Source organism: Saccopteryx bilineata, chromosome 1 (assembly GCF_036850765.1).
Source record: "Saccopteryx bilineata isolate mSacBil1 chromosome 1, mSacBil1_pri_phased_curated, whole genome shotgun sequence".
In the NCBI taxonomy this organism is placed as follows: domain Eukaryota; kingdom Metazoa; phylum Chordata; class Mammalia; order Chiroptera; family Emballonuridae; genus Saccopteryx; species Saccopteryx bilineata.
The window spans coordinates 297,767,364-297,793,341 of NC_089490.1; the positions used below are offsets into that span (position 1 = coordinate 297,767,364).

The 25,978-nt window shown below is 43.1% G+C and overlaps 1 protein-coding gene across 1 annotated transcript in view; it reads right to left on the bottom strand.

Moving 5' to 3' along the window:
• The window catches only part of ADAMTS12 (ADAM metallopeptidase with thrombospondin type 1 motif 12), a 228,973-nt gene that overhangs the window by 83,951 nt on the left and 119,044 nt on the right, over window positions 1-25,978 (bottom strand). Inside the window, exons 4-7 of the mRNA XM_066244268.1 lie at window positions 15,386-15,582; window positions 14,565-14,648; window positions 7,048-7,172; window positions 3,988-4,137 (exon numbers count right to left, since the gene is read on the bottom strand). Of these exons, the coding sequence (XP_066100365.1) occupies window positions 3,988-4,137; window positions 7,048-7,172; window positions 14,565-14,648; window positions 15,386-15,582 (556 nt within the window). The remainder of the gene's footprint in view (window positions 1-3,987; window positions 4,138-7,047; window positions 7,173-14,564; window positions 14,649-15,385; window positions 15,583-25,978) is intronic.

Consider the following 25,978-nt stretch of genomic DNA (forward strand, 5'->3'; position numbering starts at 1 on the left):
TCTCTCTAAAATCAATAAAAAAAGTTTTTTTAAAAGATAGTGTTTTATTTAAGTCATCTGTACATGCCCAATGCCCCCTTTAAAAAATAACCCTTTTTATTTTAAGATAATTATAGATATTCTAATATTAGTTCTGATGGCTATCTGGTGTATTGCTTTCCTGGGGCTGCCACAGAAACTACCATTAACTCAGAGGCTTTAAGTAACAGAAATGGATTCTCAGTTCTGATGGACAGGAGTGTCAGCAGCACTGTGCCACCTCTGAACACCCCCAGGGAGGGTCTCTGCTCCCATCTCCAGCTTCCGGTGACTCCAGGCTTCCTTGACTTGTGGCCTTGGACTCTACCCTCTGTCTCCATCTTTACCTGGTCTCCGTCCCTGTGTCACTCTGTGTTCACACCTCCCTCTCTAGTTGCTGAATTCAATGCCTGAATGTGGGGTGATTTCTTCTCGAAATTCTAATTACATCTGCAAAGACTTATTCCAAAGAAAATTCTGAGGTTCCAGGTGGACTTGACTTGGGGGCGGGGGAACAGTATTCAAACCACTACATATGGTTTCCAAATATTTTCTCTCATTGTAGTCAAACATTTCAATCTAACAATGCGGTAACTCTGGAAATCAGATTCTCCCCTTCCATAGGTCTTGCTGTTTTTTGTGATTTTTTTTTTTTTTGCATTGTATATTCTGACTTTTTTTTTCTTTTTGAGAGAGAGAGAGAGAGAGAGAGAGAGAGAGAGAGAGAGAGAAAAGAGAGAAAGCTTTGACTTTTACTCATAGTGGCGGCACTTTCATTGTTCATTGATTGCTTCTCATATGTGCCTTGACCAAAAGGCTTGAGCTGAGCCAGTGACGCCTTGCTCAAGACACAGACCTTGGACTTCAAGCCAGTGACTGTCATTAACATGATCACTCAAGTTGGTGAGCCTGTGTTCAAGCTGGTGAGCCTGTGATCAAACCAGCAACCTTGGGCTTTCAAACCTGGAACCTTAGCGTCCCAGGTCAACACTCTATCCACTCTAACCAGTCAGGCCGGATGTGAATTTTTTTAAAAACTGTTTCAGACTATCTGTACTAAGGATCAGCCTGAGATGTAAGCTTAAGGTCTTCTCAGGTCTTTCCTGAGCTTTTTCCTAGGCAGATGTGGTTACTTTCTCATTTTCCCCATAGAAGTAGCTGTTTTTGGAAGCCTTAGTCTTTATTTTCTAGTTCCCAAAAGGGAAAAAAGAGAAAAATGAAGGGGGGGAGGGTAAAAGGGCACTAGCTCTTGAAATCCTCTGGAAATCACTTAAGCCAAAGGGGGAGGGGCTTGCAAAAACGGGGGAGGTGCACCAACAATGGCTGCCCACCTCATTGTTGCACCCGCGATCAGACGCTTCATCACTGATCCAAGAACAGATTCCCAATATTTGGAGGACAGATGTCAACAAACCACATTGGTTCAGGTAGTAGCCCACCTCCAGTCCATTAAATATCCACCACTTATTTCTGACAACCAGTGTACATCTACAACTAGTTGTTTTCAAGTATTTAGGAAACTGTGCTCAAGCAATGTTGCCAAGACGTTCTCACCGCTATTAGATAATATCCAAAATCTGAGGAAAGGGTCATGCTTGCCCTTGGCTTTATTTCCTTAGGCGGCCTGCCTCTCTCACAAAAGTGATACATCCATGTTGAAATAATCATGCCAATGATTGCCTCAAAAACCGGGGCAACATGATTTTGCAGGATCTGCATAGCATCTTTCTAGTCCCTTCACAAGGTCAGATTAAATATGAGGATATAAAGGATGCATTCTTTCAACACAGTAGTGAGGATCTGAGAACGCCTTTTATCAAGCCAAGTCTTTTCAACTTTTCTCTCGCTTGAACACACCTGCTGGAAAGGTCCTGAGCAATCACTTCTCAGTTTGACTAGTTATATTGGCATTGTTTGGCCAGCAGGTCAAGCTGACTTGATTGGAGGCTGCAAGGAACACATCTCTCTACATATCAGGACTGAGGACACCTATATATTTGCACATGAGAAGAACTTTCATTCTGCCACGTTTTATTATCAACATGCCAACAACTATGACCTGGCCTTTTCAAGACTTAGCATCTATCCTCAATCATTATCTAATTATAAGAAAGTTACTTAACCTCTGTTTCTGAATTTTTGACAACTAAGGAAACTTGGAAGGGCAGCAATGGAAGAATTAGGAAAGATCACCAAGAACAAAGATTTGTCATTAGTGACCAAGGTTAAGATCATCCACACCCTTGTGGTATGATGTAGATGGTACAAGAGGTCAGGGCAGAGAAGGCATTGGAATCTTTAAAGTGTGTAATTATTCCTACATTACATATGAGAACTACTATGTACACATGTGAAAGCAAAACAATGAGGAAGGCTGATAGGATAAAAATTGAGTCATTGGAAATACAGTGTTGGAGGAGAGCTGCATGGATACACTGGACCATCAGAAAGATGAACAAGTGGTCCTAGTACAAACTAAGCCTGAATCATCACCAGAAGCAAGAATGACAAAATTGAGGCTGCTTAACTCTGGGCACATCATGAGAAGTCAGGGTTCTTTGGAAAAGATAATACTGCTGGGAAAAAACAGAAGGCAGCAGGAATAGAGAAAGACCAGATGTGAGCTGGAATGACTCCATAAATGAAGCCATTGCAATGAGTCTACAGGAGCTGAGTAGGGCTCCTGAAGACAGGACATTGTGGACACCACTCATTCTTGAAGACAGGACACTGTGGACATTACTCATTCATGGGGTTCCCTGGAATTGGAGCTGATTCAATAGCATGTAACAAGAAAGATAGTAGAATCTATCAGATTTATCTCCCAGGGCTTTTTGTTAAGTATCAAAAAAGTTACAGTACCTAAGAAACTGCCTAGTTCAGTTTATTCATTTTGTGGAAAAGAAAACAGATGCAGAGATGTGAAGGGATTGTCTAAGGCCGTAATACTGGTTGATGGAAAAGCCAGAATAAGCACTCACTTTTCCCAACTCTCACACCAATACTCTGGTTTTGTACTACAGGTAAAAGCATTCTGCATAATTCCAAAGCCCAGGCCAGAGAGGCCAGGCCTTGAAAACCCAGTCTCCAGTGTTCTTCCCCACGCCACCTCTTCTCCAGAGGTCAGCTCCCTTCTTTAGAGAGAAGGCATGCAGGCTGGCAGCCACCAGAGAGGCAGGGAGTAGAGCAGGGTCATTTACATGGCTCCCTACTCTGAGTTTCTAATTAGTGTGATGTGTTCTTATTTGTGTTATATAAATAGACCAACAAATTAAGTTACAAATAAGCTAAGAGCTTTCCTCCATGGAGACCTCAGGAACCTGGAGAATACAGAATCTTCCTTATTCCTTCACTCAAACATTCCGAAATCTGTTTTTAACGAATTCATCTAATCAAAGTTACCTCCTTGTTAACTGATATTTGTTTGATAGTCTTTCCAAGTTTACAGCAGTTTTCAATTCATTTATTCAATGTTCTCCCTTACACATAGAAGCAAAATGAGACTAACAATAGTGTCTACTTCATAAGGTCATTGAGATGATTCAGTGACACAATGAAAAGTGTCAGGCATAAAGAAAGGGCACAAAATGCTATGGTTTATGATTTTTTTAATGATATTAACATTATTATTATTTTATAAGAACTAAATAGGTGTTGCTATTTCTGAATTAATCACCTGAGTTACAGCTCATCGCCTTGTTTTTTCTCACCTCCTTTTAACTCAGAGAACCGTAGTGGCCTCTTTGACTCTATGATGTAAATGGTACAAGAGGTCAGGGCAGAGAAGACATTGGGATCTTTAAACTGTAATTATTCCTACATTACAGATGAGAAAGCACAGGTTTAGGATGGTGAGTTTAAAACCACAATGCAATCCAACTGCCTATACCTCATCTAAAGATCTTTCCATTCCTTCTACTATTGACATGTGAACACAGCAAAGAAACCTCAGTTTGTTTGGACTTTTACCTGTGTCCGAGCTCATGGGCAATGGTAAAAGCCAGAGGGAGGCCCGAGTCTTCATTGATGTTACAGCTGCGGTGAGGCTGGCACATGCCCGATAGGTGGGACAGACCCAGGGTCTCACAGGGGCGGTTCACACCGGCACAGATGTCTTTTCTGAAAGCAGAGAATGGAGACACATAGAAAACAGGGAGCCAAAGAAACACCCACAAAACTCTCCTGGAAAAATCTGGGTATTAATTCTTATTCAGTATGGTCTATAAAGCATGATTAAAATAGTTTTTTAAAAATTCTATATGAGTACAGGAGCAATTTTGAATTCATTACTACTATTCCAACTTTACCTCTCGATCATTGAATCTCGTTGACATCTAAGGAATCTGAGAATTCATGGCAGATGTTTTCTTTGAGTTGCCTTTGTCCTTGATCTCAGGAAGCCAAATTATATTATTTGCTTAAAAAGGGAAGGATTTGGTTGAAAACTGAAGTTAATTTTTTTAACTTTTAAACAGGGAAGGGATAATAAGCAGTAATTTAAGTTTTTCAAATGTGAAATAAGTATTTTGGTTTTTCTGAAGTCTGTGCTCAAAACTCATGAGAACCTTTTCTCACTCATGCAAAAGGCAACTGGCTCCATAAGCCATCCAGAGATCAAGTCCACTTTCTCTCCAGTGGGGGGAGGATCTTCCCTGTTTTCCTCAGGACCTCATTATTTCCCTACCCTGGAAGAAGAAAGGAAAGACTCCAGGATTTCAAAAATACTTGTTATAGCTTTTACATATAAAAATGGGCCCCTACATCCTGGTAGGGACTGTTTCAGTCACCTACAAGAGTGTGAAAGAGTCGTGCATTGGTCATTTGGTTTTCTTTGGTTCAAGAAGAGCTCTTTGCCAAGAGGAACTAGCACAAATGCCAACAAAGCCCGAGCTCTGATTAGTTCCAGATGTTCAGTTCATAGGTGTTGTGCGGGCACCATTTCTGGCAACAAATGGTCAGCTCTGTGCGTCTGCTGGACCATGGGAAAGATCCAGCCTTTGAAAACCACTGCAGGTTCTCAGCTCTCCGGGAGGCAAGGGCTGGTCAGTGGGACAGGAGAGAGCAGCTGCCATGTCAGAACACGCACGACAGGCATGAATGCCCACCCCCACTAACAGCGGCAGTTGCTGGGCGGTTCCATGTTGGAGCGCTATATAGGATCATATAGCCCAATCGTTCTAACTAATTGCTGGGTCTGTAGTAACAACAACCAAACACTCTCCTACCCCTACTACAAGATGTAGGTATTTTTTACTATTTCATTCAAAAAGTTTAGTTTTGCACAGAGCCGCTGGGAAAAGATGAATGGTGCTCATTGCTCATTGGCCAACCTTCTCATTCTGTTAGTGCAAGAAGTTAGGGCTATTAAATAATTGTTTGTTGAGTGCTTACAAAGGATAAGTGTTGAAGAGGATAAAAGGAGGTAAGAAAGAATTGTAGGAATATGGTCTCTGTGGGTAAGGATCTTGACCTCCTGCATGCACTGGGGGTCTCCTAAGAGAAAACATGCCTTGGCACGCAGCCATCAGCTCCATGGAGTGTGTTCAAGCCAAAGCCACCTCCTACTGAATGCAACTCTACAGACACCTTGTTAAAGTGGACCTCAGAACAGCCCTCCAGAGGCAAGCTCAGTCATATACGTCCCTCCCTTCCATATCCTGCCTATCCCTTCAGACCAGAGGATCTCAACAGGGGGTGATTTTGCTCCCCACCCCATCCTAGGGGACACTTGGAAATGTCTGGAGACAGTTTTGGTTGTCACTGCTTGGAGGAAGGTTATTGGCATCTCATGGATAGAGGCCAGAGATGCTGTTAAATATACTACAATGCACAGGACATCTCATCACAACAAGGAATTATCCAACCCAAAATCTCAATGGGGCCGATGTTGAGAAATCCTGCTTTAGAAACTGGAATACTTTCCACTGTCTAGGATTTGGGGAGGTACATCATACTTTGAAATAAGATCCTTGTTCTAAGAAAAAAATTATCATAATAAGAAAAATGGAGAGCAGGTCCTTCATATTCTTACTGGGTAATAGTTAAAAGTATGACTTTTGTGGTCAAAAAGGTTGGGCTGATTATCATCCCTTGGAGGCCTGCTATACACTGGGATCATCCTGCCAAGGGGAGAGATGACAGGCTAGCATGTTCAGGGACAGCCGGTCCTCCGTGGGGACAACACACAAACACAGGGCCTGCCAGTGCACAGGGTTCTCTGTGGCTTAATGGCCAGGCAAAGGGGCTCCATTTATTAAACATCCCTGGGATTCTGGAAGTCTCTGAATCTGCACAGGAGTGCCCCATGAGAACTTACTTCCCCCTGTTAATGTAAGACCTTCATTTGTCTAGATGAAAATAGTACCTGGTATACAGTAGGTGCTTAATAAATATTGAATCAATAAGCAAACATAGCCTTCCAAGAGCCTGGGTTTCAGGAAAGTTCTATTTTTCACAGCTATGAGTCCTAGAGGGTTTGATGGTTCTAATTAGAACCACAGGGTCTACCAGTAGTCAAAACAGAATGGTAACTTCACTAGGGTAAAAGGTGGAAACGTATAAGCAAACCACCTGTATATTCGGGGGATGACCTGCTCCCCATGATCTGTCCTCAACACCAGTCTAAGATAAGTTATAAGGAGGACTGATTTCTGTAGAATTGTTGAACGTTTCTAAATTGGAGGAACATTTTTAAAATTAAAAATAAAGGCTTGGAATTCCCATGGTTAAAAGTACTGGAGTCTTAATGAGGCTCTGCAAACAAGCTTCCTGATTGTTTATAAAGCCACATAGAGATGCCAGTTTTAAAGAAGAAATAATCATTGGGATAGGCAAGAGGCCAGCATTTTGCCAGCAGACATACTTTATTTAACACAGAGACTTTGTCACATTTAGCATAGAAGCTACCATTAAAAATGACCAAGAACAGCACAGAGTAGGAGAATTTCATGATTTTGAATGCCTGGTAACCCTTCCACCCGCCAGCCCTCCCTGCCTGCAGCCCCTGGTTCCCCACAGTCTCTGGGGTACCTGGTGAGAAGGACAGCCACGTCGTGATGGGCAGGGTTGAGGTCACTCTTGGGATTGATGCTCTTCTGCCACTTACAGAAGCTGGACAGTGTCTTCTCTGCATGGTGAACTATTTTCAATCCTTGCTGGAGAAAGAAGAAGAGATTGGCATGGGTGATTCTACTATGACCAGGGCCCAGCACAGGAGCCCCCAGAAGCGGCCCCTTGAGATGAGCTCCGGGTGGGTGCCTCAGGGACCTGGCTGAGTTTGGCAGAGGCCAAGTTACTCCTCTGGGCTAACCCCCTGCTGTAAACACTATGACTCTCATAACTTCCACTGAAAGACTCCAATGGGGAGAACTTCAGGACAAAAATGACCACTGGGCCAACTAACCCTTGAAGAAAAGTTAAAAAGATATTAGCCAAGACCAGCAGTTGTTTGAAGTTCTATTTCCAGAGGCTCTTTGCTTCCAAAGTCAGATTCCAAAGAGGCATTTTTACTTCTAATGCCAAATGAACAGATTTGCCACAAAAAGCTTCTTCCTCTCTGGAGGTATCCTACGAGCCTGGGGTTGCACTGGATGGTTCCCTGTCAAGCCAACCTTGGTTTGACATCCATGGGTGAAGGGCAGAGGGTTAGGGTCACTAGAAGCACTGGTTGTCTGACAGCAATTTGGGTGCTGCAGCAGATGCTCCGGGCTGTGGCTTTCGGGGCTCCTGAGTCATCTGTCTGGCCCATAGTTGCTCATGGGGAGGGGAGGAGAGAGTTTGTTCAAACTAAGTGGGTGAACACTTGTCAGGTGAAGGAAGAAAATGGGCTATCAGCTCTAAGGGATTCCAGTTTCACTTGAATTTCTAATGGAGAAATTCCTTTCCCTTTGGGGGGGGGGGTGGTACTATATAGGCCATCCCTGGAATAGGGTAGGTTTTACCTGGAGAATCACTACCTCCCTTGGCCAAGTTGATCTTCGTCTATTACTCTGGGCTCAGCCCAGGGACATCACACACTCTCTACATCAAACTACAAACTTGCTTCTCCACTATTCTGTGTGTTGCTGAGGCCCGTACTGAAATCACATGAACCCTGAGAGACTTCAATTCCTTGTTAGGAATACTCTCAGGTGTCCCCCACCCATGCTACTTAGCCACTGTAGACCACCCTTCTTTCAAGAAAACACAGAAAAGTGGCTCAAAACACATACTAAACTGCTCAGTATAACAAGTTTAAATAGAAGAAACAGACTTTATTATTTTAAAATCCTCATCATGACATCACCCAGCAAAATGATGTATTATAGAGGGTGAGGTGGGGGCGGGGGGAGCCCCGGGAACTAGCTGCGCACAGGTAGTTGAGCTGTGGTTAGAATAGCAACCCTAGGAATGAATGATCACACCCACCATAAAGCACTGGCCAGGGGGCATGCAGCAGGAATGTAAGGGCAAAGAAAGGAAGGGAAAGGAAGAGAAGCGAGGGAAATAAAAGGGAGGGAGGCAGGCAGGGAGGGGAAAGAGGAGAGGAAGGAAGGAAACATTTCTTAATCATTTACTCTGTACCACAGATTTTCCCTCCTGTTCTCTCGTTTAATTGCCTCTCCTTCTCAGCATTATTTGTCAAGAAAGTACTGTCATATTCATTATATAACAAGAGGAACTTAAAGCTCAGAGAAGTGAAGAACTAGCAGAGGGCCACCCAGGTCAGGCACTGAGTCAAAGACAATGAGAACAGGGGCTCCCAGACGAAGCAGCAGCGCTCCCAGGGACCAGCCTCGCTGGACTGTCCTTTTACACATGGGCTGGACGCACCATTTCAGAAGACCTTACGTACCAAACCACGCATGTCTGTTTAAGGCAAAGTGAGTGTTGATATTCTCTTGATATACATAATTTAGATGAATCTCAAGGGAGTTATACTGAATGAAAAAAATACTCAAGAGGTTATACACTGTACAATTCCATTTTATAACATTCTTGAAATGGCAAAATTAGAGACAGAAAAGAGATGAGTGCTTTTCCAGGGTCAGGTCAACAGGCAGAAGGGAGGTCTAAGTGGGCAGCATCCACTCGCCCTCGATCCTGAGCCAAATTCGGTGTCAGCAAGGAGAGATCTTCATGAGAAAACAGTCAATTTCCAGATGTCACAGCATAAACTTTGCTTCTAGCTTTCCCAGCATTAGGAAGAGCCCGCTTCTCTGAAGGACCTTAGGAACTAGGCTTCCAGTCCTCTCGTTTAAACGATGAGAGACTCCAGGCCACAGAGAGGCCATACTGTAACCAAGTCACACAGCAGGTTTCGGCAGAGCTGGGCTTAGACCCCAGGTTGGCCGCTGCTAGTCCAGGACTAGTGGTTTCCCAAGCTACTGAAGACTTCTTTACATTTTTCTGCTTTGAGCAACTGGAAAGCTTTAACAGTTTGCCAGTGGAGGATGAGGATGATCGCTTAGTTCTGCTCCAGTTCCTTTCCCACCCGCGGTGAGGAGACAGCCACAGGCAGAGACCCTCTACTTCTGAGACCCCCAACTCCTCTTACTCCCTGATCACTTCTCAGGGCCCTCGATCATCTGCCCTTCTGTTTGCTCACTGCTTAGTTCATTCTCAATAACAGCTCTACTTTGGGAAACCACTTTTATGTTGCTGACTCTCAAGCCTGTATATCTTATTCCAAATCTCTCCTAGAGTTCAAATTCATGCACCCAAACCTCTTGATGGACACCACCCTCTGGATGGTACCACAGGTACTGCCATCTCAGCATCCGCAACCCTGAAATCCTTTCCCGGCATGGTAACCTGCTGTTCTTCCTGTCTCCCCAGGCTCAGTACGGAACCGCCACCAACCCACCTGCCTAATATAGAAACACCAGCGTCCTGCTATTGGCCTCTTCTCCCTTCATATCCTGGGTCCTGATCCATCATCACGGGCTGCTCGTTTTACCTCCTCTCCATCTCTACCCCCAACCACCCTGGCTCAAACCCTCATCGTTTTCTGCTTGGGTTTATGCCTGCAGCACCTCTGCATTGTTCTCCCTCTTGCTCCCTTGTTCTCTTTAATTCCACCCTCCTTGCTGTTGTCTGGTCAACCTAGTCAAAACCAAAGCCCACCCATTTCATGACCTAGTGTTCAAGACCTTCGAAGTCTGGCCTCTAGGAAGCTCTCCCCTCTTTTGCAGCCTCACAGTTTATGCCTAGCCACGTTCAAACTGCTTATATTACCACCGCCGCCCACCCCACATTCCCAAACACCATGCTGTTTTTTACCCTGCTTTCTTCAAGCGGCTCCCTCCGCCCGGAATGTCTTTCTCTCCTCTCTTCCCTTCTTTAACCTATTCAACATCCATGATTACTCCCTATTGGTTTTGGTTGGTTCCTCTTACAAACAAAGCAACTGCACAAAGAGCCAGGCTGCTGACCCCTTGCAGCTGGGTACCCTGCCGTTGTAGAATGTTCCTCTACAATATGGGGCATTTAACACAAGTTCAATGACATGGTCTTAAGGATAACTTACGGCTTTTCTACTAAATGTCATGACCTCTCTAGCAAGTTTTAATTGTGCAAAATATTTTTCAGTCTCCTCAGCCTCTCAATCTCCAAATCTCCTAAGCCGTTAAGTCCAAGAAACACTTACTCATTTCGCTCCCTGAACGCACTTGGTCACAGGCGCTTGGGAAGAGTAACAAGCCGTGCCCCACTGCCTGCAGCCTTGTGCGCGCACGTGATGCGAGAGCGCTTGGGAGGCTCATGATAAACATGGTGAGACCTATGCTAAACCGTTTCCATAATGGATCCTCACAATTATTGGAGCTTGTCAAAACAAACTCCCTTCCACACTAATTCTCCCATTCTCTTTGTAAACAAAAAGAGATTTCCCTTTTTGTTCTTGCATCATCTTCTTCTCAGTCCAATTCACTTCCTACTTCCCCTTTCCTATTCACTGGAGTAGGTGACCTTACAGGGCGGCAAGATGACCTAAAGAAAATCAACAACAGCTCACAGAAATGGGCCCACAGGGAGACAGAAAATGATTCTTCAAGTACACGGCTATTCTGATAAATTATTCTGGCTCTTTGTAAACTCTCTCTACAATGAAGCAAACTCTTGTATTAATTTCTTTGATTAGTCCTGAGAGCAGCTTTTGATTCAATGCACAGTCAGACCATGCTCCCAGCCAGGCTTAGGCCCCTGGAGGAAAGAGAACAGGCAAAGAAGAGAAAAGCAGTAAGAAGTTCAATCTGAAAACTTTCCATGTGCTTAAGGCATATAACTCTTCTGGCTATCAGAGGAAAAGATACAAGATTTTTTAAAAAGTAGAGTCTACAAATTCTTTGCTAGTATTGTTAACATCCATCCTGAAAGAGCAGAAGTTATCTAAGTTATTACAGACCCACAAATGCCCCTGGGGCAGGAGAGATTTTCAAAGGTAGCAGGTTTTCTCACTCCAGAGTCTCACAAAGGTGAACCCAACACTAAATCACTCCGGGACCAAGAGGGAAAGTCTCTGTGAAAACATGTATCTCTCTCCTGCCTGTCAGCCCTGCTGCTGCTCCCTCAAGCCAAGTGGACACCCAGGCCCACCCCTGGATGGCACAGTGACCTTGGCCCACCTGACTTTATCCCAGCTCACTTCCACCCCAGTAGTGTCTCTGTCCTATTCTTATAAGAAGTCTCCAACCTCTTATGGCCCTAATGTTATCCTTTAGGGCTTTGGCACGGTTTCCTCATCTGTGAAATAATAGTAACACATTTACAAGGTTGTTGGGTGACCTGCACGATGGTGATGACAAGAAGCGTAAATGTGATACTAACAAGTAACATTTATTGAGAGATTTCTATAAGGCAGACACTATACTATTACATAGGGTAGTTATTATTATCCCCATTTTACAAAATGAAGATATGGGGCCCAGACAAGTCAAGTAACCTACCAAAGGTTATACAGCTAGAAAGCGGTGGGACTAACTATAAGTCTTGTACTTTCCTTGATGTCAACTGCTCAGAAGAGTTGAAGAAGGAAAAGTGAATGGAAGAGTCTAACCTTGTCCCTAACTCCTGCCCAAAAGGGGAGCAGGGAGGTCATCTGATGAACTGCTCAGGTGGAAAGGGCTATAGGCTACATCTGTGTCCAAGTCCTTGAGAGAGGACGAAATGTCTGAAGGATAGGATTAGAGTCCTAAAGCCAAAATGAGAGCTTGAGTCAAGGTTAGATAGAGGCAGGATAAGAATGAGAGCAAGTCGACTCATATCTGAAGCCACTCTGATTTCTGGACCTATGATGTCTAAATATGCTTGACATATCCTCCCCGGTTCATGGCGTAGTGTCCTTCAGTTTCCGCTGGTCTGAAATATGGCCACCTAAGTCTTTGTGAATGCCTCCAGGTTGTGCCAAGTGAGTATCATATCAGACTACCCTAACTCATTCTTAAAATGTGATGAAAATTTATAGTGGCTTTTGTATGGCACAAAGTGAAAAACAGGAACTACATTTTATGCATGCTGTTTGTTGTTGATGGGGCTTCTCGTTAGTCAAGGATGTGAGGAATAGCTTGAGAAATCCTCTGGAAGACAGGAAAATGAGAATTGTGAATTGCAACTCTCTAACGAGCTAGCAATTCTATTGTCAAATTATGAACCTTCTACCACTTGGAGATCCCATAAAAGTTTAAATGAGGATGACATCTGACAAGTGAGAGAAAGGAAGCCATGGCCTTTTTGTAGCATATCACTTGTGTCTCTTTGCACTTGCAAGATGAGGCTGGAAAGAAGTAGAAGAGTGTCATTGTGATGGGGTCAGGGGGTAACTGCTGATCCGATTCTTCCCAAGCATTCCACTGGAGCAAGATTTTGGTGGGTGAGTTAGTTTCCTGGGATTCAAGAGCTATGGAGTCTGAAGGTGCCCGGTCCATGCATGGCAACCTTGCTTGGAGGTACTACCAGTGCTACTGGCGGGACTGCAGAGGGTAAAGGTTTTCCCTTCCCACATTTAGCAGAACCTTCCTTTTTATTATTGGTCTAAAAAGCCTAAATCTTTCTGCATATTCTGTGGCTAAACATGCATATATGCTCACCCATTATACAACAGTAAAAATTTTTCCTCCAAGGTTTCAAAGTATAACATTCAAAAAGTTAAAAACATAATTCTCATACAAATAGACAGTGAGCACATGTTAAAGATGCATTGAAATCATTAATGAAGAGACTAGCAAGATGGCAAAGCTGGTTCTGAGGTAGATACATGAAACTAGTGTAATTATAGCCAGTAAAGGTGGGGGGAAGAATGCTGAAATAAGATTACTAAATTAGATAATTAAATAAAAAATTAGTCAATGTTCCATAGACCAATAAAACCATAATGTTCCTGGTGATCTTCTCTGCTGGACACAAATCATTTTCTTTTCTACTGGATCAAAACCTTTGTACCCTGTCAGTTTTCTGCATGTGAACACCTAACTTGACCTTGTCTAAGCCCTAATCAATAGTAAATAACAATCAGAGAGTCAGATAAATCATTGAAAAGAGACACAGTTTTTGTTTTGCCTGGTTTCTAAAAAAGTTTAGAAAGATACTAAATTTTCTTAACAAAAGGTTTGCAGGAAGGGAAATAATACAATGATCCATATTCTGAGATACTCAGACTATGTCTTGAATGACTAAGGAAAGTGGGGTGGTAAGGGAAAGAAGAAAAATGGATCCTGGTTCTCGAGATTACTGTTTTAAATTCTTCAGTTTATGGAGGTTTCTCATGCCCAGGAAACAATAAACGCTGCCTTGGGCATTTTGACCTCAGGTCTCGCTGATGGTGATCTGAATGATGCTCTTCTTTGCATATTTCAGCAGCTAGTTAAGTTTTGTAGATTGTAAAGGCATTTCATCAGGTTGACTGTTCATTCATTCATTAAATTTTACTTCATTCATTCATTCATTCATTCATTCATGTCCCGGGCACATTGTTAAATGCTGGGGATAGAGCCAGGAATAAAAAAGGTCTCTGCCCTCATGGAATCCACATTCTGATGGCTGAGATAAGCAAGAAGGAAGGGAACAATACTGATGAATCAAGAGTGGTATCAATAAAGGAAGTGACGTGCATTCTGTGTGGAAAGCGGTAAGTGAGGCCAGCTTTGACAAGGCTGGTCACTGAGACCTCATTGAAGCAGCAGCACCAAAACAGAAGCCTGAGAGGTGAGAAGGTGCCAGCCAGGAGCAGAGCTAGGGAAGGGGTGGTCCAGGCACTGGGAACCCCGGGAGCATGGGCCATGAGGCTGAAGACTGCCTGTGTAGCCCTGAACCTACCCAAAGTCCAGGGAGTGTGAGGGTAGGAAGTAAAGCAAGGGAAAGAGCAAGAATACCATGAATGTCTTTGCAAGACACGGTAAGAAATCTGATACCACTGAATTCCCAAGAAAATAATACAGAAATATTATTTTCCTCTCAAGGGGCTTTTAAAACCTTTCTAATACCTTCTTTCTTGTCCGTTAATAGCTTTCCTGAAGAGAGGAAGTAGGGAGTGCAAAGATACAGGTGAGAAGAGTGGAGGGAAAAGCATTCACCTCTTCTTCTTCAAGTAGGATGAGCCGAACCACAACAATGTGAATCGCATTGCCGATGCTTGGGTTATGGAACAATCCAGTGACCTACAGGCAGAAATGGAAACCCATGTGAACTGACAACAGACAGCACCAGAGGAGAGAAACAGCATTGTGACGGACTTAAAACAAATGTAACCGTGTAGTCAAGACATTTTACTGGAGTGCAAAGAAGAGTGATGTACTGGCCCAATCCACGTAATGATAGTTAAAGACAACCTTTCCAAGGTGACCGATTGGCTGTGTGCTGGAGGGATTGGTCCCTTTCTTGTCTTTGGCCCTTTCCCTGATGGCAGGGGCTTCCTCTCTGTTATTATCAGTGACTCAGGCAAACATCTTTCCCCGTCTCAACCAGACTAACATTCTCTGGGAAGGCAGAGAACATCAACAGTGCAAAAGGGAAGCCGGAAATTCAGTCATTAGCTCAGTTCCAGTTCTAGCTCTAACTTCTGTGAGGAAATCATGTTCTAGTTCTTTGTGCCTCAGTTTACTCATCTGCGCACTAACGTAAATCAGTGTGATAAAGTGATACTGATAGGACTGAGTCACTTGGTAAATACTTGGTAGAAAATGTAACTGATAAATAACAAATTTTCTTAGGACCCACATTTTTTAAGAGGAAAATGAATATGGCCTGAATTTCTATCCTTAATCACTTAGGCAGGGAATAGATTCATGGGTCTATGCTCAAAACAAAACAAAAAGCCTTCTGCTATTGTTAGAGCATGAAGCATTCCTAAGGACATACTCACCAGCTGCCCCTCTCCCCACGAAGACTGACATACCATGTTCATGATGGTGAGGATATAGGACTCCACGTTCTCGCTCCCGTGATACTCCACCATCTTCGTGTCAGCCACCACCAGCGTCTCCACCCACCTCTCCCTGCTGATGGACCGTCGGGAGAGGCTCCTGCCTGGCAAGGTGCTCCTCTCCCACTTCTCCCGCCGCTGCTCCAGCGTCCGCGCGGTGCCGAGACCGTCTACACATTAAACAGAGGCAATGAGTTCATTCTGCATCTCTCCCAGATATTTTGTCCTTTACTTGGAAGGCCACCAATCTCATTGGATTAGGACCTCATTCTGATGACCTCATTTAACCTTAGATGCCTCTTAAAAGCCCAATGTCCAAATACAGTCACACTGGAGGTCAGAGCTTCAGCACAGGAAATCTGTGAAGACACAGTCAGTCCATACCACACACACACACACACACACACACACACACACACACACACTGTTTGGAGCTCCCTCTTCTGGGCTGGGGTAAGTTCTAGACTGGCCTCAGTCCGAGCTCTTCCACACTGCAGTCATTTCCTGCTACTTGAAGGCTGTTCAGTTAGGCTGTAAGGGCCTAAAGGGCCAGATGGGCATCTCTTTTTAGCTTTGTACCCAGTGTCCAATACCATGTTTGGCCAACAAGGGCACCCAATAAATGTTTGATGCACAGGTGAAGGAAAAACAAGAACTGAAACCTATTTATGAATCACAGTCAAGAGCTATCCAATTTTTCCCATGAGATGACTTCTTTCAATTAGAGAATTCCCCACACAAAGACTGTGAAGCATTTGTTTGAAGGGGAGAAATTCAGCCAAATGGACCATTGAAGTAGGGACAACTTGCTCCAACCAAGCCATGGGTGCAGGAGGGGGGGGGGGAGAGAGAGAGAGAGAGAGAGAGAGAGAGAGAGAGAGAGAGAAAGACGTGAGAAGGGGAGGAGGAGAAAGGCAGATGGTCACTTCTCCTGTGTGCCCTGACCAGGAATTAAACCTGGGACATCCACATGGCCAACCAACCAGGACCACATGTGGTCATATTTACATACCAATGGATATATTATTACACACACACACACACACACACACACATACACACACGGTCATATTGTGTAGTTCTTTCCCCTTATCTACTGCTTACTTTCATACAAATATAACTTCTTGCATGCCAGTTTATTATAAATATAGTATTTAAATTCATACTGGTTTCAAATGTTCTGTTTCTCCCCAAGCATACATGGCCCTCCTCCACCCAGAACCTAGGCTAAACTAGGTCTATTTCCTTACAGGTTTCCTCTGTGGAGGTTTTTTGGTGTGTTGGTTGGTTTTATTGTTTCTAATATACCTCTTCACTAAGGACGACACTTCTCCAGTTTCAGCTTTCTGCAGGTGGCTGCTTCTAGCTCCCCACTCTCTATGCTCAGAAACTTGTCCTCGGCACCCCACCAAACCCAGAGTCAGAGCTCCAGAGAGCATGGCCTCCTGTGTTTGGTCAACAGCTAGTGTCTGCATTCTCTCTCTTACCCTCCCCATTCCTTTCCTCCCTTTAGTTCTTCTTTTTCCTCTTTTGCCTCTGAGCACTTTGCTCATGTTCTTACCTACTGCACTATCTGCACTTAAAAAAAAATTCATAAAAGCTCTTTATCCAGAATTTTAAAGTTTTACCTACTGGGGGTAGGGGTATGGGTTTCTTCAAGGTCTCCAATTTATAATATTTTTGTGTCACTTTTCAGGGTAAAATTCAGCCTCACTATACTTACAAATTAATACAATTACTTTACAAAAATGGTTTGAAAAGTAGGAAATGATATAGAGTATATAGTTTCCCAATGTGTTAGAAGACTGTTTTCTAAAATAGTCTAAAGACACAGTGCATATCTTTTTTTTTTCCTTAGAGACATCATAGGCCTGACGAAGTAATTCAGGGCAGAGGGGCTCAGGAGACATGCGTGATCCTAGGGGGCACTGTATCAGCTGCCATCGGGAATCACTTTGCTCTGTGACAAGTAGCAAAGAAGAGAGATTCTGCTGCTCACTCCCCTCTCCCCCGTAAAGGTCAGATGTGGTTAGTCTTGTTATGAATCAAAGGCAGGATTTCATCCATTACCAAATGTAGCACATAAAATGGATTTCTTGATTCTCTTAGCTCAGAGCTCTGTGTTCTATTTAATTTCCTTTTGCTTGAGTCAGCTTGCTCTTTGGACAGCATTTCCCCGAGGGAAGCCTCACTTTACAAGGCTGAACAGGTCCAGTATTTCAGTCATCTGTAACCAAAGATGCAGCATAGACCCTGGTGGTTTTAATATGCAATAAAAATGTGCTGAATGAGTTTATGAATTCATTCAGTTTATATTTATTTGTGTGTGTGTGGGGGGGAATGTATGGAGCAATAAACAAAACAGAAGGAAAATCATGTTCATATTCTACCAGTGAGTCTAACCTGAATGTTATCATTCAAGCATTAAACATGAGCATCTTTGGGCCTGACTTGGGGACAGTCACAGAGATGAATATTCTAGAGAGTCTGGAAGTAGATAAACCACCCAAAGGACTTTTTCAGGCTATACTGGACTCAGAAATTTATTAATGCTAAGCAGCTCTTAAATAGATGTCTGAAGACAAAGGTGACATTAAGGGTGACAAGACACTGGGCCCTTCATAGGCTTGGTGACAGGTTCCAAAGGCACTGTGGGCCTCCCTCACACAGGATGTGCCAGGCTGAGGGGCAGGCCCTGGGGATGGACCATGTGAGTGTCAGGTGGCCCTTGACTGGTAATTTACTTGTCTCCCTCTCACTCTGTGGAGGAGTTACTTACAGCAGGGAGAGTGACAATTTCAAATGCTGACAGTGTCAGTGACCAGAAGAGTAGCAATTATCTGGAAAGTTCTAGCAGGAGTCATCTTGGCGCAAAAGAAAATCATTCACAGAGAGAACTAGAGCCCAACTCTGAGGGCCCGGACCACAATCCAAGGCACTCAAAGCCACAAACTGATGGCCAGGGTCTGGTTCTGATGGGAGATCTGAATCTCACAAATACTGAACTCATCCTTTCCCAACTTCCTTTGAAGGTCCTCTTCATTCATTCCAGGGACATGCCCTCCAACAGCAGGCTCAATGAGCCATCCCGTTAACAGCCATGCAATTTTCTTTCCCAATCTCTTTCTCGGTACTTCCAACTCCCAAACCCCAAAGCAGGATGCTAGCAACAAACATGACCACATGTCAAAGTCAGGCATGTTTTGTTTCCTGAAGGAAACAGTATTCTGGAGTAAGGTGAACAAAGGAGCCAACAAAATTACAAGCATTCCCATCTCAGCCCCGAAAGTTCTTAGAAGTTCATTAGAGAAAGTGAAATTGTGAATGTTTTTAAAATCTACTTACTTTATTATATTTTTATATCACATTTAGTTAGAAAAATTAACTTTGATATTTTATCACTTAATAGCAGCATTTTCCTGCATTTCCTCTCTAATTCTCTTGTTCATGCCTGTCCTTTTAACCAAAGCCCCAAGGTTCTTTTCCCCAACCAGGTTAAATGCTCCTCTACCAACAGCATAATAACATAATTATGCCCATATAATTATTGAGAAATCTAAATCTGCCCAATTTGTCTAGTCATTCATTACCCAGTTCTCCAAAGGTAGAGAACTAAACTTGGGGGCAGGGAATGCAAAATCAAAGAGCAAAAAAGGAATTATTCCAAGTAATAAGCTAGCCACTCTTCTATGAAGGCACGTGGCTGGTAAAGACCTTTGAAAATATGAGCCAGCTATATTACCCAAAGCAATATACAAATTTAATGCAATTCCCATCAAACTTCCAATGACGTTTTTTAAAGAAATAGAGCAAAAAATCATCAGATTTATATGGAACTATAAAAAACCCCGAATAGCCAAAGCAATCCTAAAGAAAAAGAATGAAGCTGGGGGCATTACAATACCTGACTTCAAACTCTATTATAGGGCCACGACAATCAAAACAGCATGGTATTGGCAGAAAAATAGACACTCAGACCAATGGAACAGAATAGAAAGTCCAGAAATAAAACCACATATATATAGTCAAATAATTTTTGATAAAGGAGCCAACAACACACAATGGAGAAAAGAAAGCCTCTTCAATAAATGGTGCTGGGAAAACTGGAAAGCCATATGCAAAAGAATGAAACTGGACTACAGTCTCTCCCCCTGTACAAAAATTAACTCAAAATGGATCAAAGATCTAAACATAAGACCTGAAACAATTAAGTACATAGAAGAAGACATAGGTACTCAACTCATGGACCTGGGTTTTAAAGAGCATTTTATGAATTTGACTCCAATGGCAAGAGAAGTGAAGGCAAAAAATAATGAATGGGACTACATCAGACTAAGAAGTTTTTGCTCAGCAAGAGAAACTGATAACAAAATAAACAGAAAGCCAACTAAATGGGAAATGATATTTTCAAACAACAGCTCAGATAAGGGCCTAATATCCAAAATATACAAAGAACTCATAAAACTCAACAACAAACAAACAAACAATCCAATAAAAAAATGGGAAGAGGATATGAATAGACACTTCTCCCAGGAAGAAATACAAATGGCCAACAGATATATGAAAAGATGCTCAGCTTCTTTAGCTATTAGAGAAATGCAAATCAAAACGGCAATGAGATACCACCTCACACCTGTTCGATTAGCTGTTATTAGCAAGTCAGGTAATAGCAAATGTTGGAGAGGCTGTGGAGAAAAAGGAACCCTCATACACTGTTGGTGGGAATGTAAAGTAGTACAACCATTATGGAAGAAAGTATGGTGGTTCCTCAAAAAACTGCAAATAGAACTACCTTATGACCCAGCAATCCCTCTACTGGGTATATATCCCCAAAACTCAGAAACATTGATACGTAAAGACACATGCAGCCCCATGTTTATTGCAGCATTGTTCACAGTGGCCAGGACATGGAAACAACCAAAAAGCCCATCAATAGATGACTGGATAAAGAAGATGTGGCACATATACACTATGGAATACTACTCAGCCATAAGAAATGATGACATCGGAACATTTACAGCAAAATGGTGGGATCTTGATAACATGATACGAAGCGAAATAAGTAAATCAGAAAAAAACAGGAACTGTATTATTCCATACGTAGGTGGGACATAATAGTGAAACTAAGAGACATTGATAAGAGTGTGGTGGTTACGGGGGGGAGGGGGGAATGGGAGAGGGATAGGGGGTGGGGAGGGGCACAAAGAAAACAAGATAGAAGGTGACAGAGGACAATCTGACTTTGGGTGGTGGGTATGCAACATAATTGAACGACAAGATAACCTGGACTTGTTATCTTTGAATATATGTATCCTGATTTATTGATGTCACCCCATTAAAAAAATAAAATTATTAAAAAATATATATATATGAGCCAGCATTTCCATTAAGGAACCAGAGATGCATGAAGGGTCAAGGGAGACCCTGAACTCAGCCAGCACAGCACACTTCCTGGGGCAATGGAAAGACCACTGTGGCCCTCAGAAGCACAGCACAATGCACAGCCGCCACCACCTGTGGTGATCTATCACCTGAAATGTGCCAACTCACAATTGAAATGCGCTGTAAATGTAGATAGAATACATACATGACTTCAAGAGCCGGTGGGGGAGGGGGAGTGTAAACTATTACATTAATGTTTTACACACATAGTGAAATAATTATATTCTGGATAACTTGAGCTGAGTGAATTATTAAAATTAATTCCATCTGTTTCTTTTTAGGTTTCTCTTGGCTGCTTAGGAAATTGAGAATTATATATGTGACTTGCACTTGTGGTGCACATCATATTTTGATTGCATAGAACGTAGTTAGAGCTCAAGGCACCCGGATGCCAATCCACGTCTCATACGTATTTGCTGTTTTGTCTAAAGTCTGACTCAGAATTGCTGTGGGAAAGGTGTAAGGATGTGCGTCCAGCAAGATACCCGCCACATACCAGAGGCACAAAAAGTGTTACTTTGTCTTCCTTGTTCATTTTCATGACTAAAAAAAAAATTCATAATAAGTCAAAACCCTATTTCCTCTTATTTTCAGTTAAAGCTTATTTATTTCCACGGACTGGGGAGAGCCGTGACTTGAACCAATCTGGCTGCCTCTTCCCTGCCCCTGCTTGTAAAATACCTTAGTTACTCACCCACTAGCGCAAAGCAACCGGAAAGCAGCTCTTCAAAGCAAGAAATTTTTCTCTACTGTCTTTCCAGACTCCTTTTTTTTTTTTTAGGAGAGAAAGAGATCAGTCAATTCTAGGAGATTTATTTTAAAAAGTGACTTTGTAACTTTCTGTCCACTGACAGATGAATATACAAACAAAATGCAGCATATGCATACAATGGAATATGATTCAGCACTGAGAAGGAAGAGCATTCTGACACAGGCTAGAACAGGACGAAACTTGGGGGCGTAAGGTTCCACTTCCATGAGGTACTAGAGCAGTCAGATTTCTAGACAGAATGGTGATTGGCAAGGGCTGGCTGACCGGGAAATTATGAGGAGCTATTGTTTAATTGGTACAGTTTCAGTTTGGGAAGATAAATCAAGTTTTCTAGTCTGAGAGATAGTGGTGATGGTTGCACAACAATGTAAAAGTTTTAACTTATAATAGTTAAAATGATACATTTTATGTTATGTAGCTTTTACCACAATGAAAAAAATAAATTTTAAAAGAAGGAGCCTCCATAGTAGGTGGTGGATGTTGAAATGAATACAAACCCACCAGCCTCCTGCCTCAGTAAGTCCCACAGTGAGTGACCTTTAGGTCTTTAAAGAGACTCAATCAGCAATCACATTCGTGATCACTAAAGTATGCTTATGAAGGCATTAACATTTCAACAAGTGGAGTTATCAAAGTAAGACTTCTAAATAAGCTTTAATTAACATTTTAGTTAGCCAGGAATTCCATTTTCCAAAACATTCCAGTGAAATGAGGTTTGACAATAACATTAATTAAGTCTTCCCCTGTACCATTCCTGGAGGGACCCTTGACTGCAGGCAGCCTGCCCCTGCCCCCCCCCCACGGGAGTTTCTCCCCCGTCGGGGGGGGGGCGTGGACTACAGTCATCCATCAGTGCTGACAAGCGTCCTGGCTTAACCTTTATGCCTCTGCTCCCTCTGTGCTCTTGAGGCTATCGGTTTCCTAGGCAGCTCTTTGTGGCTGAGTGTTGTCAACCTGAGATACTATCCTCTATAGGTCTGCTTGCTTTCTTGAACTACACATTTAGAGAGCCTAGAATTTGTTCTAATTCTGCACCTGACTCCTCGTTTGTCTGCTCCAAAAGGCAGCTTGCTCATCATACATTTATTATACTTAACTCCTCTTTGAGCTGTAACTGTGGGTTTCTTGTGTTTAGAGATAGGGGCTCTAGAATTTTCTCTTCTCAAAAATGGGGTAGTAATTCAATATACTACAACTGTGATATTTAATTAGGCATAAGGTAGCATGCATGTATTCAAAACCTGCCGGGCTCTGGGGGAAGATCAAGCATGAGCCAAGGGTTAATCATGTAGCCTTTTGAGAATTCAGAATGGCCTGTAGAATTTCAAATGGCTGAATCCTAAACTATTTCCACTTCCCAAGTCAATAGGGGACACCAACTCTCTTTTATAATTATGTTACACTTTGCTTATTAAAACGAGCTTGTGTTTCTGAAACAAGCTGGGATGGTGGGAGGGATCCAGAGACCTGCAGAGGGCAGCAGCTGGAGGCTGCGCAGGGATCCTCATCTTGCTGCAAAGACTCCCTAATGTGGACGTTTCCTATGCCCATAACTGAGTGGTCACTTGTCCGGGTTCCCAGCAAAGAAACATAAAAGTTGATCAGTGCCAACCAGATAAGCTGAAAGAATTTAAGGGGAATGAGTGAAACCCATTCTTCCCACTAAAAGTATGCATCTTTACACAATCATAGTGGCTTCTCTTCACAACCTGGGGGTAGGAGAGCAGTATTACCAATGCACTTTCCAAAAAGGTCAATTGCATTTTAAAAAGCTTAAATTAAAAGGCATAGCCACACAGGTCAATAGAACAGAATAGAGAACTCAGAAATAAATCCACATGAAGATGCTTAACTGATACATATCTACATCTAGATATATATTATTTCTTTGCAAATTATAAGTCTTTATTGCAAAGCTGCATATATTTTTAATTAATATAGGATATTTAAGGAGAGAATAAAATATATTTCTGGGTGCAATGTTGGCATGTCATCAGGTCTGTTGTGGCCTGAGGCTTCATAGTGACCATCAGTCCTGCAAAGATGGTCCTCTGTGGAGCTGGGCTTTGGGCCCACCCTGGGAAGCTGGACGAGGTGATGGTGGAGCTGCTAGTTGATAGTCTGCATCCAGGCCACACTGTCCATGTCCTCTGGTGGGAGCCGTTGGCCTGTCCACCTGTCATCAGCTTCCTGGTGGGTCTCGTATGTATGGTCAAGCTTGTGTGGTTTGTTTGGAGTCAACTTCATGTGAGATACTGAAAAGATTACTAGATATATAATGGTCGCAAAAGCCAGAGAAATGAACTTTGATAAAGATTCATTTTGAGCCAGTAATGCCTCTCTTACTCATGGACATAGATAAGAGTGCAGTGGCTACTAGGGGGAGGGAGAGGTAGGGGAAGGGTGTAAAGTCGGACAAATATAAGGTGATGGAAAATAATTTGACATTAGATGATGGATATACAACATAATTGACTAATCAAATGATGAAGTGATGTTTGTCTGAAATCTATGTCTATTTATTGATCAATGTCACCTAATTTTCTAAATAAATAAATTAAAAAAAGATTTTTCTCTTAAGTACAGCATTTCTCCCATTGCTGCTGAGAGAATCCACATTCTGTAACTACAGAGAAGCCCCCCATTTCTTGGTGTGTGGCTGCAAGTGCTATGGTCCTTACATTTGGAGGGATCATCTCTGCAGGGACTGAGCTCTGTGTGCAGCGTGGGGCACAGGAGGGGTCCAGCCCAGAGAGAGGGCTTTCCTGCATCTACTGGCCTCAGGGATTGGCAGGTGGAGGTAGAAGCGGGCATAGCTGGCAGGTGGCTTAAGACCCGGGACCATCAGGGCTTGGCTGCTGGCCTCCTGGCAGGTCTGGAAAAGCAGCTTGTGATGTGGTCATTTCCACAACCTCTCCCAGGGACTTGAGCATCTTGACCATCTCCGCCTCTTGCCTGGAGTGTCTGGCTCTCTCTTCCTTCAGTTCCTAAACCAGTCGCGTCATTTCCCGCCTCAGCATCCAGGAGGTCAAGGCCACCACTCTGCAGGCGTCAGTGAGCCGGGTACATGGAACGACTCTCGCAGGCCTGGCATCATCTGAGGATGACTCAGTGCCCGCACAGTCCTCTCTGGCCGTGCTGAAGCTTGTCAGTGAGGTGGCACTTCTCCTCACTGTGTGGCCAGAGCTCTCTGCCAGCTGCGCTTCATGTCTCACACGGAGTTGACTCCAAACAAACCACACAAGCTTGACCATACATAGGAGACCCACCAGGAAGCTGATGGCAGGTGGACAGGCCAACGTCTCCCTCCAGAGGACATGGACAGTGTGGCCTGGACGCAGACTATCAACTAGCAGCTCCACTGCCACCTTGTCCAGCTTCCCAGGGTGGGCCCAAAGCCCAGCTCCACAGAGGACCATCGTTGCAGGACTGATGGTCACTATGGAGCCTCAGGCCACAACAGACCTGATGACATGCCAACATTGTACCCAGAACCTGGCCGGCAAGTGACATCATTGGGGAGGAAGGAAATCTGTAAGTAAAATGTCCTCATCTCCATGACTACTGAATGATCATTCTCCTTCATCTCTACTGTATGATTTCATATCAATATACATTAAATAGTTAAAATAGTAATCTTAAGTGTAGGACTTGATAAATTATTTAAACTTTATTCCTCCCTATGGTATCCAAAAGTCCTATATACGTGGGCATACCTCTCAGATATGATGGGTTCAGTTTCAGGCTACATCAGCAAAGCCAGGATCACAATTAAATGAGCTGTAATCTTTTGCCAGTGAGGGACCCTGCCTTCAGTTAGTAAACAAAAAAATCACAGTATCTGCCAAATGCAATAAAAAGGAGCTCAATATAACTGGAGATGCCAGTGTATGGATAATCTCTATTTATTTATTTTTTTTTTAATAAATTTTTATTAATGGTAATGGGATGACATTAATAAATCAGGGTACATATATTCAAAGAAAACATGTCTAGGTTATTTTGTCATCAAATTATGTTGCAAACCCCTCGCCCAAAGTCAGATTGTCCTCCGTCACCCTCTATCTAGTTCTCTGTGCCCCTCCCCCTCCCCCTAACTCTCTCACTCCCTCCCTCCCATGTCCTCCCTCCCCCCCCACCCTTGGTAACCACCACACTCTTGTCCATGTCTCTTAGTCTCATTTTTATGTTCCACCAATGTATGGAATCATGTAGTTCTTGTTTTTTTTCTGGATAATCTCTATTTAAAAGAAGTTTTGTTGCTTTTTTATTTTCTCTTTCGAACTGCTGTTGACATTCAAAACTGCATTAGTTTCAGGTACACAGCATACTGTTTAGATGCCTAACTGATT